General features: G+C 26.9%; 2 protein-coding genes across 2 annotated transcripts; one reads left to right on the top strand and one right to left on the bottom strand.

The window, feature by feature from the left end:
• Positions 1–1,410: 1,410 nt before the first annotated feature.
• Positions 1,411–13,323, bottom strand: Cert (ceramide transfer protein). The gene is made up of 6 exons (XM_083058610.1): positions 12,788–13,323; positions 12,553–12,672; positions 12,147–12,384; positions 8,081–8,364; positions 6,224–6,391; positions 1,411–2,005 (listed from the first exon to the last, which is right to left on the bottom strand). Exons 1-6 carry the CDS (start codon positions 13,058–13,060, stop codon positions 1,541–1,543), a joined length of 1,548 nt encoding a protein of 515 aa, XP_082914736.1. The 5' UTR covers positions 13,061–13,323; the 3' UTR covers positions 1,411–1,540.
• A 238-nt stretch (positions 13,324–13,561) lies between these two features.
• On the top strand, positions 13,562–17,079 carry Trmt112 (tRNA methyltransferase subunit 11-2). The gene is made up of 3 exons (XM_083058836.1): positions 13,562–13,817; positions 14,965–15,066; positions 15,202–17,079. The coding sequence occupies exons 1-3, from the start codon at positions 13,740–13,742 to the stop codon at positions 15,394–15,396; spliced, it is 375 nt and encodes a 124-aa protein (XP_082914962.1). The 5' UTR covers positions 13,562–13,739; the 3' UTR covers positions 15,397–17,079.
• Positions 17,080–17,360: the final 281 nt, after the last annotated feature.

The following is a 17,360-nucleotide window of genomic DNA, read 5'->3' as shown; positions in this document are numbered from 1 at the left end:
AAGCAGTGGTATCAACGCAGAGTACTCTTCAAAATTGACATATCATCGGCATTCACATTATCCGATGTACACCGTGGGGAGGTTGTTCAGTCGAATTTGTACATCAAGTGGCTCTAAAAAAAGCAGACTTTGTATGTGTGTATGCTTCTTTAGTAAAACTTTTCTCTCTTTTTCTCTATCATTTTCTTCTCCTTCCCCTTATATTAAAATAACTAGAAGAAAAATAATTAGAGAAAAGTTTTACTAAAGAAGCACGCACGCACACACACAAAGTCTGCCCTTTTTAGAGCCACTTGATGTACAAATTTGACTGAACAATCTCCCTGCGGTGTACATCGGATAATGCACAAATGCCGATGATATGTCAACTTTGAAGCTTCGTATCTTGGGAACGACTTGCGCAAAAGACCCACATAGGTAATGTTTTGAAAACGTCTCGACAAGGGTTACAAGAATATGCAATAAAAAATAGGGGGTTCCATTTAAGAAAACATCGATGACCTTCATCTGACCTTCAATAGGTCACTCAAGATCAAGTCCATATTTTCATCATCTGTCCCCCTTCAAGTCCTACCATTTTTGACTGAAACATTTTTCCATATCTAAAGCCGTTTCCGAGATAAAGAGTCTGGGTCAGATTTTAGAGACACCCTGTATATATATATTATATATAATATATATATATATATATATATATATATATATATCACTATCTATTTTCCTTAGTTTAAAAAATAATAGATGATAATTTATTTTTAGCGAGATATTTTGTACATAATTTATTATATAATCATTACTTGTCTCGAAGACAAGTAATGACTATATTTTTGAGACTGCCAAAAAATATTATCTAAAATGTTTTATAACAAAAATATTACTGTCGTTATAAATAGCGATAATGATAAAGACTCTCAAGAAGAAAATATTTGCCGATATTAAAATTTATTCATAAGTTATTTTTATATAAATATAATCTTATTTGTGTAGTATTTATTTGTGTATTTAAAAATAATAATTAAATAGTTTATTTAATTTAAAAATAATAAAATATATGGGTCAAATCTTTTTTTTAATAATTGCTACTTTTTGTTGTATCAAACTGATCCAATTGAACATCATATAAATAGAATAAAACAAACTTTATTTCCAATATTTTTTAAGGTAGTCATTTGAAGAATTTATTTAAAAAATTACTCTGTGTAAAAAATTTTATTTTATGCCAGTGCGTAAAAAATTTAAATTTTTATTTTTTACTCACTGGCATAAAATAAAACTATATAGACATACGGAAAAAATATAATATTTTTTACACGTTCTATTATATTGTGTTTTGCTTTAAATTTTATTATTTATAATTAAAATCGTAAAATATAAAATAGGTTAATTTATTAAATTTACTCCCGCGTAACAACTTAACGGGGAGATCTAGAAAGCTAAAAAGATTGTATAATACACATTTACCTATTACTTACCAATTATTTTTAAACGGTTAGATTAGACGTTAAATTATCTTTGAGGCAATTGTACCGTACTTATTTCACTAAATCCTTTTTGTATTAAGCATATTATGTACCGGGTAATCAGGATGTTCGGTACTATGATTACAGACTATCCACAAATCGTGAGCATCTTGATCCTGATCATCTGACACTCGACGTATGTGCGACCAGAACATTGCGTCTCGCTGACTTGCTGGCCAGATACGTTTGTGCGTTTGCAAGAACAATAGTGTATCCTTGGAAATGTTTTCAACGATTGTCATGTCCTCTAAGGTGGCTTCCCATCCGCTTCTGTATTCAGGACTGAAAAATATTTCACAAACTTCATGACCAGTCACTCCCTTAACGACGTGACAAGCTTTGAGAGGATCTACAACTAATCCATCAGCCTCTTCCTCCCGTCGATACATTCGCATATCACCATCTTCAGCGAATAATTGCCAACCGCCCGCTCCACCTACGCCGAGTCGGGCATAATGAAGTTGCTCCATGGTGATCTTCTCTATCTGCAAATTGGCAATGAAAAAAATTATCTAAAGACGTGGTCGCAAAAAGCTCATATAAATAATTAACAATTAATATTACATAAAGCATAAAGAATTAGGAATTGATATTTATTAATTGATATTATCAAAAATAATTTTATATACTTTCATATTGCATATTACTATTTAATTAACTACACTCGTCAACAAAATTAACGCATATGTATTTCAAGTCAAAATTTCGCATAATTTCAAATAAGCATAACTCCGCTAAAAATGATCAGATTTGAAAAATTTTTTTTCACTGTCAAGCTTGAAGTCTCTACTTTAAAAACCATTCGTCAGATTTTTAATTTATCCTCCTCCCCCGTACGCCACTGCTTCAAAAGTAAGGACGTGTTTTGTCTAAAAAAAATTGCGTACTTCGACGCACTCCACGGGGTGAAATAAATTTTTTTCGCAAATCTTATCATAACTATCGTAAAATGTGGACTTTTTACTACAAATTTAAAAAAAAAAGCAAAGTTCGTACGATTTTTTTTCGCGGAGTTATTACATATGAAAGTTACCCATACATTTTTTCCATTTCCCGCCAGCATTAGTATTACCCGACACGCACCACGAGGTTGCTGGTTGGACCGTGGAGTGCGTCGAAGTACGCAATTTTTTTTTAGACAAAACACGTCCTTACTTTTGAAGCAGTGGCGTACGGGGGAGGAGGATAAATTAAAAATCTGACGAATGGTTTTTAAAGTAGAGACTTCAAGCTTGACAGTGAAAAAAAATTTTTCAAATCCGATCATTTTTAGCGGAGTTATGCTTATTTGAAATTATGCGAAATTTTGACTTGAAATACATATGCGTTAATTTTGTTGACGAGTGTATAACTGTAACTATAATTAATTCTAATTATTATTACAATTACACTCCTCAACAAAGTCAATAAGCATTATTTTGAATCAATCAAAAGTGTGAACTTCAAATGTATAACTTTGCAAAAAATTATTATAAAACCGCAAAAAATTGGCAAATATTTTTACTTCAAAATCATATATAAAAAAATTTTATTTTTCTTTATATATGACATTCTTTTATACACTCACTCCAAAAAAAGCGGTACACTTTGGGAAAAAATTATCAAATTTCAAATGACAATAACTTTGTAAATAATAAAGATAGAAAGGTTTATAAAAAACGAAAATGAAGCTTGGAATCTACTTTAAGAATCTATTCATTTTAATGTTGCGAGATTAAAGTAAAAAGTTGCCTTTTTATTCAAATGTGAATATCTCAGCAAAAAATCATCGAGATGATTAAAAAAGCATTTTAAAGAGGAGACTCTGTACTATCATATGCTTTTTATCCCATTGAGTTACGACATTTGACTCACGCCATGTGCCGTGGCGAACTCGGACCATTATTTTTTAATTTTGCATGCTCTCGTTTTGTCATCCGCCATTTTCAATAAATTTATCTCGCAACATTAAAATAAATAGATTCTTAAAGTAGAGATTCCAAGCTTCATTTTCGTTTCTTATAAACCTTTCTATCTTTATTATTTACAAAGTTATTGTCATTTGGAATTGATAATTTTTTCCCAAAATTTTAAGTGTACCGCTTTTTTTTTTTTTTTTGGAGTAAATGTGCGAGCGTAAATCAAAAAGTGAAGGGACAAATAAAAAAAAGCACATTTATTTTAACCTATGTGGAAAATTTACATATCATTTTTTGATGTAATCCCCATCAACATCGATACACTTGATCCACCGTTTAATATGCTTCTGTATTTCATCCTGGAAGAAAGATTTGGGTTGGGTACATAGCCAGTTATGCACCACTGCAATGACCTCCTCATCTAACGAAAATTTTTTTTCTCGTAGTGCTTCTTTTAATAAACCGAAAAGATGAAAAGAAAAAAGAAAAACAAAGCTTCCTCTATGAGGAAGCAAAAAAAAGAAAAGAAACACTACAAGGAAAAAAAATTTCTTTGGATGAGGTCATTGCAGTAGTGCATAACTGGCTACGCATCCAACCCAAATCTTTCTTCCAGGATGGAATACAGAAGCTTGTTAAGCGATGGATCAAGTGTATCGATGTTGGTGGGGATTATGTCGAAAAATGATATGTAAATTTTCCACATAGGTTAAAATAAATGTGCTTTTTTTTTATTTGTCCCTTTACTTTTTGACTTACCCTCGTATGTATATATATATACACACAGGGTCCCATGACTCGAGCTCCATATATTAAGGACGTGCTATTGAAATCATTTAGAGTTTAAATTGTTTAATAAACATATGTCTGTAAATGCTTCCTAACAGAACTACAAATTTAAATTGAAAGATGATATAAACATTTAAAAACGGAAAGAAAAAGACATTTAATATAACTTATTTATTTAATAAATTATTAAAAATTATAAATATGTTACAAATTCTGTTCAAAATTATCTCTTGCAGATGCAAAATCTTGCTGTGCATAAAAGTAATTTAACAGCTCGCTCCACTATGCCAGGAGAATTTCTTATTTGCATTGCTGCATCCATAATTCTGTTCACAAGTTTATTCCTATTGCGAGATTGTTCTGTATAAACTATTGACTGACAGAAAATGTAAACAATACCAGATTGACAGAAAATATTTCAAATATTCATATCAACTTTCAATGGTTGTAGTTTTGTTAGGAAGCATTTTCAGACATATGTTTACTAAACAATTTCAACTTTAAATGACTTCAATAACACGCCCTTAATGTATGGAGCCCTATATATATATATATATATATATATATATATATATATAATATATAATTGAGATATATGTAGCTGCTAGTTGCAAATTACTTTATTTTAAAAACAATTATGTGTTTTCTTTGCAACAATTGATTTCTCTCATTATTTTGTGCACAAAAGTATTGAGGTAAAATCGACAAAAAATGAATGTTTTATGAAATATTTCTTAGTTTATGTAAAATTATGTCAAATTTAAGTATAAAATATCTCGTAAACTATTCGTTTTTTAGCAATCTTATAGCAAATACTTATAACTTTTTATAGTGAATATTGCGACGAATCGATTTATATAAAATAATGATTTTTAATGCAATTATGAGCAATCCAAGTCAAAATGTTAATTTTTTACTTAATTCACTATAATTCAATAACAAAAAATCTTAGAAACATTTTTAAAAAACGATTTTGTAGAAAAAAAACTAAGCTTTTACATTGGAAAATAATTTTTTTTTTTTAAAGAAAGTGACAGGACAAAATGAGACGATTTCTCATTTTGTCCAGTTCGTGATGTTTTTTATTTCAAACTTTAAGGCTCCTGGGTGCTCACCGCGGCCATATTGGATTGTGTCAGAGGCGAGAAAGTACACGCTGAAAATTCTTAGATGCCATTTTTTAATTAAAAGATATTTCGATTAAACAGCACTTCAGATGGCTTTAGCACACTCTTAAAAAACCCCCAAAACTATCCTTTTCCCTTTATAATCAATCAACATCTGTAAAATGATCGAGATATCAGACTTTGACATGCGGAATGACTGCGCATGTGCAAAGACCAGACGGACTGGGCTTCATAATATTACATTTTACAGCTGTTGATTGATTATAAAGGGGAAAGGATAGTTTTCGGAGTTTTTTAAGTGTGCTAAAGCCATCTGAAGTGCTGTTTCATCGAAATATTTTTTTATTTCGAAATGGCATCTAAGAAATTTTAGCGTGTGTTTTCTCGCCTCTGACGTCACGATTTCGACATGGTCGGCAAGGAGCCAGGAGCCTTAAAACTCTTTTTTTTTTGGGATTCAAATTTCGTTTATTTTTATCGAAGTTACAGCTGCCTGAATTTTACTTATTTTTTAAGACAAATTAAATGTTCCTTTAATTTTTGTGAGCAGTATGTTTCAAATTCGCATATTTCAAGAAGAAAAAAGAGTGTCATATAATCATCAAAACGTGTATATATACTCAAGATTGCACTTTGTATACTTACACTTTGAATATGTATCAAAAGATATACTTTGAATATGTCAAAAAGAAAGTAATCTGTGTAAGTTAATATCAACATTTACCTGTTATTTTTTTTTAAATTTTATCGTTAATTCTTAACTGAGTAAAAATGGAAACTGTAGTTCCAATGCAGAGAATAAGTTTGTAGAATAATAGTATGTTAAATATACTTTTAGTTAATTTTGATAGAACCAAAGAATTGCAAAATATAAAAAAGATATAATTACTTCAGGCCATAGCTTGTGTGAAGATGCTGTTGTGGAAGGAGATGTCAAAATTGGAGCAGATTTTTGTTTCAAACGATTCCTTAATTGATTTTCCTCTTCGATTTTGTCTAGACCTGTCTCGACGGCATCATAAAATTCTTCGTCGCAAAGAGTGCTATGCGGACCTTCCTTAAAAACAGTTTTCAAAACAAGTTTCAAATATTATTAAAAATATTAAAAACAATCAACAATTAATAATATATAATTTTAATACGTATTTGATTATATAATACTTTTGGCAATTATTTCTTATATAACATAATATATTGATTTTTAACATAACGAGAAATAAACTTTAAAAATATGTATATGTGCTTTATATCAAATAATGGATTAAATTTTATGTAGCATTACATGTATATATTTATGTATGTATGTATTTCGCTCTAAAGAAATATTTTATCCTGTTTTTTTATAGATCGAAAACTTATATACAGAGTAGACAAAATAAAGCGTTACGAATTTTTCTCCAAAAATTATGTCTCTAGAGAAAAATGTTTCAAATAAAAGTTATTGAATTTCGAGGAGGAAACAAGTTAGCGCTATTGACTTTTTCCTAAAGGGCGATTTTCAAAGTCATTAAAAGGTTATTTATGTTTTTTTAAATGGAATCACCATATTTTTTTTACATAAATCAATTCCTCGCAATATTCTGCATAAAAAGTTATAAAGGTAGGATGGTAAAAAAGTGAATAGTGTTTACGAGATATTTCATACTTAAGTTTAACATAATCTTACATAAACTATGAAATATCTCATAAAATATTTATTTTGTGACGATCTTACCTTGATACTTTCATGCACAAATTAACGAGAAGAATTAATTAGTCAAAGAAAACACATAGTTGTTTATAAGAAAAAATAAGTAATTTACAACTAGCAGCTACATATTTTTTCTTAAAAACAACTAGGTGTTTTCTTTACACTAATTGATTCCTCTCATTATTTTGTGCATAAAAATATTAAGGTAAGATGATCGAGAAATGAATATTTTACGAGATATTTCGTAGTTTATGTAAGATAATATTAAATTTAAGTATGAAATATCTCATAAACTATTCATTTTTTGACCATCCTACCCTTATAACTTTTTATGCAGAATATTGCGAGAAATCGATTTATGAAAAAAATATAAATCTATTTAAAAATATATAAATGACCTTGAAAATCGCCCTTTAGGAAAAAGTCAATAGCGCCAACTTCTTTCTCCCTCGAAATCCTACAACTTTTATTTGAAATATTTTTCTCTAGAGACAATATTTTTGAAGATAAAAATTCGTAACGCTTTATTTTGTCTACTCTGTATATAAGTTTTTGATCTATAAAAAAAACAGGATAAAATATTTCTTTAGAGCGAGACACATACATACATAAATATATACATGTAATGCTACATAAAATTTAATCTATTATTTGATATAAAGCATATATACATATTTTTAAAGTTTATTTCTCGCGCGCGCGTTATGTTAAAAATCAATATATTATGTTACATAAGAAATGATTGTCAAAAGCATTATATAATATATTAAATATTAATCAATACTAGAATCTTGCAATCATATTATGTAAAAACATTTTTCTAAAGATTTTTAAATATTTCTATTCTATATTCTATAAGATTCTTAAATATTTTCTTTAAACTTGTATATAGAAAGAGAAGAGGGAAAGGAAGGAAAAAGGAGAAGAAAGTATATTATACATTAGGATATTTATATATATATCTATAATTATCTATAAAATAATCTAATATAATCTATATATATAAAATAGAAATTATATGTAGCAAATGAGATTATAATAAAAAAGAAAACCCACCTCATAGTCAGGACCTCCGTGAATAAGAACTCTGGGTCTGGGAGAATCGTTATGATGCATGGCAACTTGATCTTTTAGAGTTTTATAAAGTTCTTGTAATTTTCGTCTTTTTTCAATTTCCTTTTCCCATCTGCGACGCCATGCATCCTCTCGTTGTATCATTAATTCAACGCAATGTTGTAAAGTGGCCAACACCCCTTCACTGGTGGCTTTAAACGTTATCGCTTCTCCTTTAAAATCCACTGATTGTTCGGCTGGATTAAACATCGTCTCAGTTTTCTTTTCTGGAATTTTTACAGGACTTAATAAAATATCTAAAAAAATTTCTTTTTCTATATCTTGTATAAAAAATGTATAATCATATATACATATATGACTATAAATCATGATTACATACATATATTTAAAAACACTAAAGGAAAGATATGAAAAACGACAAAGATCTCCTAAATCAATAAATGTATTCTATTTCTCATCAATTCAGTTCTACTACAGTTTATTAGAGCCAAATGGTTACTTAAGTTAATTTATTCATTAGAAACCAATAGTTCATGTACATTGCTTATTTAAATATTAAATTCGTATATGTCAAGTTTTTGAAATTAAAAAAGTTTCTTTTCTCTGCAAATTATCCCCTTTCTAAAAAAGGCATGTTATTGACATTGTTGTCGCTTTTCCGCGATACTAATTGGCTGTCTCGTTCGCGCGCTTACTTCATTCGTTCGTGCGACTTGCTTCACTCGTTTAATTTGACAGTTTGACAGTTTGACGGTTTTACATGTCACAATTCAGAAGACGAAGAAAGAAGAAAGAGAAAGGTATGTAAAAATTAAATTTATTAAATTATAATTTATTAAATTATAATTAGTCGCTCGCGAAAAGTTAATAATAAAAAATAATAAGTAATTAATTAACAAGTACTATAAACTTATTATTTAGAATTTAATTTTTTTATAAAAGTTTTTATTTTATATTAAAAAAATATATTAATGTTTATATGTTCAATATATAAAAATAAAAAAGCTAAATATGTAAAATTATAAATTTATTTAATTACTTTAACATGAAATATATTATAGTCAACTGTTCTATAATACTATGGCCATCTTTTCTCTAAAAGTCAGAAAGATTGCCAATGCTCGTGTTTTAATATTTTGATAATATAAAATTTCTATTAAGTATTTATTGTTTAATTTCGATAGTATTACGTACTTTAATCTTCAATGAAGTAATGTGCCAAATATTATTTAAAAAATAATAAAAATAAAAGTATGTTTTTTGCATTTTAAAAAACTGACCATCTTACCCGAGTTTACCCTATTGTTTTTTTTATTATTACTTATATATAAAGTCTTATTTTAAATTATGCATTGCTATTTTTCAAATATTTTTATATATTTTTTAATCTGACATTTTGACAAACAATATGAAATATCTCGTAATATATTCATTTTTCGGTAATCTTACTTTAACAATTTTATGTTCAGAATAATCAGGTAAATTAACTGGTATAAAAAAACATATAGTTTTTTAAAAATCTATAAAAAATATGGAATTGTGTGTGTACATTTCAAATTATATACATATATATTTTTTGTATAATTAATTTGAATTATTTAGTATTTTTCCGCTCTTTAAAATTTATTAAAATAATATTAGAAAACTTTATATTTTTTGAAATTACAATATTTTAAACATAAAAATAAATAAATTATATTTATACATAAATTATAAAAAAAAATTATTATAATAAATAATTATTATAATAAATAATTAATATAATAATCAATATAATTATTATTATAAATTATGTTATATATTATATTATTACTTTTTAATTACATTATTATTAACATAAGGTTATCGTTACAGTTAAAGTTAAAGTTTAAGAAAAAAAAGAGGAAGATAAAGAAGAGAGAAATAGGAAGCAGGAAAAAGATAGAGAAGGATGAAAGAGAAAGAAGAGAGAAAAAAAGTATGTATATCAAATTATATTGTGTGAAATATAAATGTGTGACTACTATTAATATTGTTCATGTGTATTGAATAAATATATAATTTTATGTATTTAATAGTATGTATAAAATAATGTTTAATGGTGTGTGTAAAAAGAAAATATTACATATACATATATATATATTTAATTAATATTATATTAATAATATTAATTAAATGTATGTGTGTGTCTCTGTGTGTGTAAATGTATATTTTTTACTACACATTATTAAACACTAATTTATACATACTATTAAACGCATAAAAAAATATATTGATTCAATAAATATGGACAATATCAACAGCATACATATTTATAATATATATATATAATATATGCAGAATGTTACTTAAAAACCGCCCACTAAGTACATAGCGTTATTTCTCACCAAAAAATAAATCAAAGAATCCTGAATAGTTTTTTTTCTTTTTTTCTATTCTTTTAATTTTTAATTTATTTTTTGTGACAGTGTGTGTGAACACACATTACCAGGCGCACGACTTATTGTCAGCTCAGCGCTGTTTGGCTGTACTTTACATAATAATTACTCTTTTATTGTTATAAAAAAAATTATTCAGGACTTTTCGAATTAATTTTTGGTGAGGAATAACGTTATGTACTTCGTGGATTAATGTAATGTTTAATTTACTTTTTATTAATCTCTTTTTTCTCTTTTTTTCAAACCATCAAAATTGATAGCTGATTTTGAAATTGATATTAAAATTATATATTATTATTATTATTATTATATATTATTATTATTATTATTGATATTGATATTTTTATATTTTGATATTTTTATATTTAAATTACATTATTCATTAATTATTAACATTATTTATTTATTAAATTATATTTCTTTAAATATAAACTTGAACAATGGCGCGCGCGTAGCGCGCGCTTGTGTTGTCCTAGTATAATCTAAATAATCTAAATAATAATATCTTTTTTAATAATATTAAATTATTCTGCATACTTGTAGGTTTCTAAATCTGTTTTATTTTTATTTTCATTTATATTATTTTTTTTACAATGCAATTAGAAAAATAGTATTAGAACAAGAGATTTACTATAATTTGTACATACATGAATATAATCTAATCTGTTTACTTTTAAGCGTCTGTAAAATATGTATTAATGCAAATGCAAATAATTTATTAATACTCTTTTAAAAACATTATATTATTAATAAATTATTTCATTTAATATCTGTCATTTATAAAATATTTTACACAAAATTTTAATAAATTATTTTTACACATCCCCATATGATTTAATGATATAGAGAATTTTTTTGTATATGATTGATTAGCGCTGAAGAAAGTCCATAAGATTGAAGCGAAAAGTTCGCGATTTTCTTGAATTTGTAAAAACAAAAAAATTTTTCTTGCGAAACAGTTTGCTTGCTTATTACAGCCATATCATTTTTATTTATTATTTAAATTATTTATATTTGCATTAATATATTTTAATTTTAAGACATTTCATACAAGTAAATAGTTGAATTATAGTGACGTACAAATCATAGAGTATGGCTTGTTCTAACTATAAATTTTAAATAGAATGTTTTTTGTTCTTAAAAATGTTTATTTTTATAAGTAAATAAATATGTAATGTTTTATTCAAAGCACAAATTTTTATATATCTAATTTAAAAATGTATTGCAGTATTTTTTTATATTTCTTTACTTACTAACTTCAATGATCCTAGATAGGAGATTTTACAGATAAATATGTCGATTTTAAAGACCAATTTTAAAAACATCAATTTTTTGCTTTAGAAAAAGATCTTTTCAAAAGTTTAAATCAATATTATCAAAATATTAAATAATTATGTTATATTTAATGTTAAATATTACAATTTGATAAAAATAATTTGTATAAATATCTATAAGTAAATATCTATAAATTTTGTAAATATATACAAGTATAAATTTTTATCCTGAATTTTTAATTGAAGTAATAGTTAGACGAGCAAGACTCGTAAACAAAATATATGTCAGTTATGGTGTTTTTCTCTATAAATTTGTAAAAGTAAATAAAGAAATTTATACAAGTTAAAGATTATTACCTTTCTTGGAAGTATTCTTGACATTTTCTGCACAGTTATCAAAATATTTCTGCAAAGTATCGATCTGCTTGATCAGAATGTCTCTGAAGGTTTCAATTTCAGCTAACTTTTCTTTCAGTCCTCTAATGCCACGCTTAGTAAAGCTACCAGCGCTCGTTGTCGATTGTGTATTTGACACAAGCGAAATGGCACTACCATGTCGTTTAAGACTATTTTCACTCCCATAACCGGATTCTGACTATTTTATGTAAAAATATATAATTAATTATTATATATATATATATATATATATATATATATAACTAAAAGAGATTTTATTATACATTATATTAATTAAAGATATTAATTTCAAATCATATATATTTCAAAGTGTGAAAATATATCATAAAATATTAAAAATAATCACCTTATAAGACTTTAAGATATCTACCCATCGCTGTTTTTCTTCTGGACTGTTCGCCCTTAAATACCAAACTAAGCAGTCATTTACAGACACATCAAATCTACATTCGTCAAATTGATGCGCCTAATAAAACAAATAACTTAATAAAAGAAATTCATTAAATTTAAGTTATACCATATGTAGTACACTATCAAACTTCTGATGAGACAGAACTTTGTCGCATCATGTAATCTCTCACCTTGATATTAGCTTTATACAGACTAATCGAGCCACGACACCCAAATCCACTGTCCTGCTCAGATTTGTAATAAGACAAAGTGCCATCTTTGAGTACAATAAATCTAGATTGCCAGCCATGTATGTAATTTGTCCATTTGGATAATGTACCCTGAAGTTCCGGAACTACGACCCCGTCGGAATCCTCGTCATCGTCGTAAATCTCAACGTCTACGTTGCATTCGGTCTCCTCGTTATTGAGGCCCCGTAACGTTTCCATCGTCTCATCAGCCATTCTTATCTGTCTCTCAATTATATACGATATCTTTACGATTTACCGTTTATTTACGGATTTACGCTTTTCGACATCGTATCGGAAAGAAGCGAATAGTGGGCTGAAATTGCGTGCAATCACGTGAAATATCGACCTGCAATTTCGTCACAGTAAGAATTTCGTGATGATCGGTAAAATAATCGTGATAAAATAAAAAATATCTCAAAACATCATTCGCGACAACTTTTCTACATAACCTACACGTATGTAAAACATTTCTAAAGCCTTAGGCCGGGTCTACATTGGTCGTAGAATCGTAGATCGTAAGAAATTTGACCAACCACCAACCACAGTTGATTATTTTTGAAATAATCGACTGTGGTTGGTCAAATTTTTTACGATCTACGATTCTACGACCAATGTAGACCCGGCCTAAGGTTGCAGCATGCTGCACATGAAAAGGCATCTTTAGATGCGGATGGCGCAATCTGTACTATGTCGATAGTCGATGGTTTGTGTATATATCATATGCATATGCATATACTATGAATCTAACCTAACATAACATGGCCCAATCTAACTTTTTGTACACACGCTCTATTGCATGAGCTCTTATATCAATCGTTTTACTTCTCTGACATAATATTAAATAAGTAATTTGATATTTCACACAATAAAAAGTTAATTATTGTAGAAAAAAATGAAACTTCTCACACATAATATGTTAACGTCCAGGGCTATGAAAGGTGTGACAGTTGGTTATCCTCTGAGAATTATTGTAAGTTATCTTTTTAATTGTATTATAAAAAAAAGAATTGCTTTTCCAATTTACACTCGCAAAAAGTCAGCCTCGGAATAGTTAAGATATTTTTTAATAATTAAAGAAGAAAAAGCTCTGTATTGGATATTGGAATTTTAAAAAAAGAGTAAAAAAAATAAAAGATTATTTTATTAGTGTTTTAACTCTGGTTTTAATTAATGTTTTTAATAATTTTTCTTTTAATTTTAATTTTTGATGTTTTAATTTTTAAATTATTACATGTAAAAAACTCAATAAAAATATTCAATTGAATAAACAAATAATTATTTTAATAATTATTTTTAATAGTTATTATTTCAAAACTAAAAAAGAAAGCATAATATAAAAATGTTTCAATTATGTATTATTTAGACTAAATTATTATTATCTAAACATTGTTATAGGTCGGTATTCATAGTCGGTTCTTATATTTAAGAATGTTTTAAGTACAATTTTAAGATGTGATTAACCAATCACAGAGCTGTATTTGCATCTTAAGACATTACTTAAGACGGTCTTGAAATAAGAACGGACTATGAATACCGGCCATAGTAAGATGTTTTTGGGTTAATGTATGAATGTAGTAAACACACAAGGTTAGGATGCTTCTAACATGCAGTAAATCCTTGCACTTTGATAAATATATTTGTTCTAATAACATTATAATATATAGCTAATTTGTTTATTATTTGCTATAAATTAATTATTTTTAAGTTATTCCTTTTTTTCTAATTTTTTTTATAAAATAAAAGATTCAACAGTTGGATTAATCACTTTCTGTGATAAAATTGTAAACAATACTGCAACAAAAATACTTTAAAATTAGTCTATCTGTACTACTACTATAAAACATGTTTTATAAAATTTATCTTAAAAATATTATCTTTAATGTTATTAGAATAATCATGATTTAATTGTAATTAAAGAATTATATTTATATAATATTAAAACTAATTATCACGGAATATAAAAATAAAGTCTGTCAATCTGCTAGCTGATAACTTTAACCAACACACACACACGCACGCGCACACACACACACACACACACACACACACACAGTTATATATTTATACATTTTCATGAAATTGCCACACAAATGTTTCATAAAAAAAATTATTTGTAGGCCAAAGACATCAGAGTATCGGAAGTAGATTTCAGTCCAGAATATATCTCTAGAATAATTCCAAAAGTAGATTGGACAGTGCTGTGGAAAGCTGCAGAAAGTGTAAATTTACCTTCTATATTTTTATATATCTTCTATATATTTCTATACAGTCTTTCGTGAATATATATACATGCATACACATAAACATACATACAAAAAAATATTGCTAATATATTAATACAAGTTTTGTTATAGATAGGGCATGTTGGTGAATTACCTCAGATTTTAATAGAAGACTTTGAGACGAATGAAGATTTTCTAAAAAAAGCTCACCATGTTCTATTGGAGGTTGAAGTTATAAATGGGCATTTATTATGTCCAGAATCCGGTAGGAAATTTCCCATCAATGATGGCATTCCAAACATGCTTCTAAACGAAGATGAAGTTTAATTAACAGAACCAAATAATTCCTAAGAATACTATTTGTTACTTTCTTTAATTATAATTATTAAATAATTATATCTAAATATATTATGTACTTTTATGCTAGTTTAATTTTTTATTTATATTAATATAAAATCATTAATAGTTGATACAAATTAGATTTACTTTTTGTATGTGCATATGTATAATAAATAAATATATTAAATTTATATATTTACATATGCATAAAAAGAGTTTATCTTACAATTAGTTTGAGTAACTTCAAAATAAACTCATTTAGCTAGATTATATAGGATGTCCGATAATTTACGAACCATCTCTCTCGTGTACATGTAGAGCGTATTAAACTGAGTAGAAAAGTCTTCTACCATTTTGCGATTTTCGCAATAATTAATGTGAAATTAATTTTGAAAAATTGACCAATTTGCGTGCCTACAAGCGCACAGCGAGAAAAGACAGCCCAGTGTTACGTGGTGGCTAGGCACACGACGTTTAATTATGTATTGCGCTTAACAACTATAACATTGGGCTGTCTCTTCTTGTTGCGTGCATAGTGACTATATAAAGCGGCGTCTACAATAAGAATTTAAGACGTAAGAAATTAATAAATTATATTCGATTATTCTTCTTAAATTCAGCTGTGATTGATTAATTTCTTACGTCTTACATCTAAATTCTTATTGTAGACGCCGCTTAAGACTGGATTGTCTTTTCTTGCCGTTTGCCGTGCGCTTGTAGGCGCGCGAATTGGTTGATTTTTTAAAATTAATTTCTCATTAATTATGCAAAAATCGCAAAATGATAAAGGATTTTTCTATTTAAATTAACACGTTTTATATGCTCACGAGAGGTGCAATCGCGAATTATCGGACATCCTGTATATTAATATAAAAAGTTTAATATTAAAGTGTAACATTTTGTTCTTTTAAACTTCTTTGGTCTCTCTGCAGTCTGCAGTCATATTGAATTTTATACATATATATATATATAATAAAAATGTATATATGTATATAATAAAAGTACATATAATAAAAGATAAAAGTATATATAATAAAAATGAAAAATTATACGATTTTTTTGGTGCCATACATTGAAATAAATAAGTTTTTTCGTATATATCACTACTCACATTTAATAATACAAATTGGTAAAATATATCAAAAATTCTTTAACTCTTGGATTAATACAAATAAATAGTTGTAAATTTTATTATAAGGTTTATTTTCATTGAAAATGTAGGACAGATATAAATTGAGTTACATATATGCATTTATCAATTCTAAATAAAAAAGAATGTTTTAAATATATTTTTTCAATCCATACTATCGAACATTTATGGCAAAAAATAACTGTTTTGACATATTTCACAAGAAATTGATAATTTCTTGTTTCTGATGTCATAATTCAATATGATTGTATAATGATAAAAAATAGGAAATCTTAATTATATAAAATAATCTACATGTCACTATGCATTTTAAATAGTGGTGTATTTCTGAGGGAGGTTGCAGAGTTTCAACTTTCATTTAAAAAATCTGAGATTTAACCAATTAAGTTGTTATCATTTTTGCACTTATAGAACAATTTTATTAAACAAATAAAACTACAATCCATTGCTTAATATTAAACATGAATTTTTAATGTAATCGCTCATCCAGAGTTTTACTCCCTTCACCATTCCCCGAAATAAAATCCTAAATTACACCACTGATTTTAAATATATACGCATATATTTTTTAAATTATTTTTTTTTTGTTATCTCCCAAACGTGCTATTAAATGACGTTTTATTTACCTCAAATAAAACTAAAAATAATAATTTGAAGAATAGTTTGAAGAGAAGTACAAAATAAATTTATACTGAAAAATTTTAAATAATGGCCGCGTTTAGCAGAACAACTGCGGAATTGTCTGCGGTTTTTATCAACACTCTACGTTGGTTCTACAAGTAAGAGCCACGTTTGATTGCTA

This window comes from Prenolepis imparis, unplaced genomic scaffold (assembly GCF_030444845.1).
Source record: "Prenolepis imparis isolate NDT839.2.m4 unplaced genomic scaffold, iyPreImpa1.0 SCAF_2, whole genome shotgun sequence".
NCBI lineage: Eukaryota > Metazoa > Arthropoda > Insecta > Hymenoptera > Formicidae > Prenolepis > Prenolepis imparis.
Note: the sequence above shows the minus strand (reverse complement) of the source record. Positions and strands in the feature narration are given on the sequence as shown.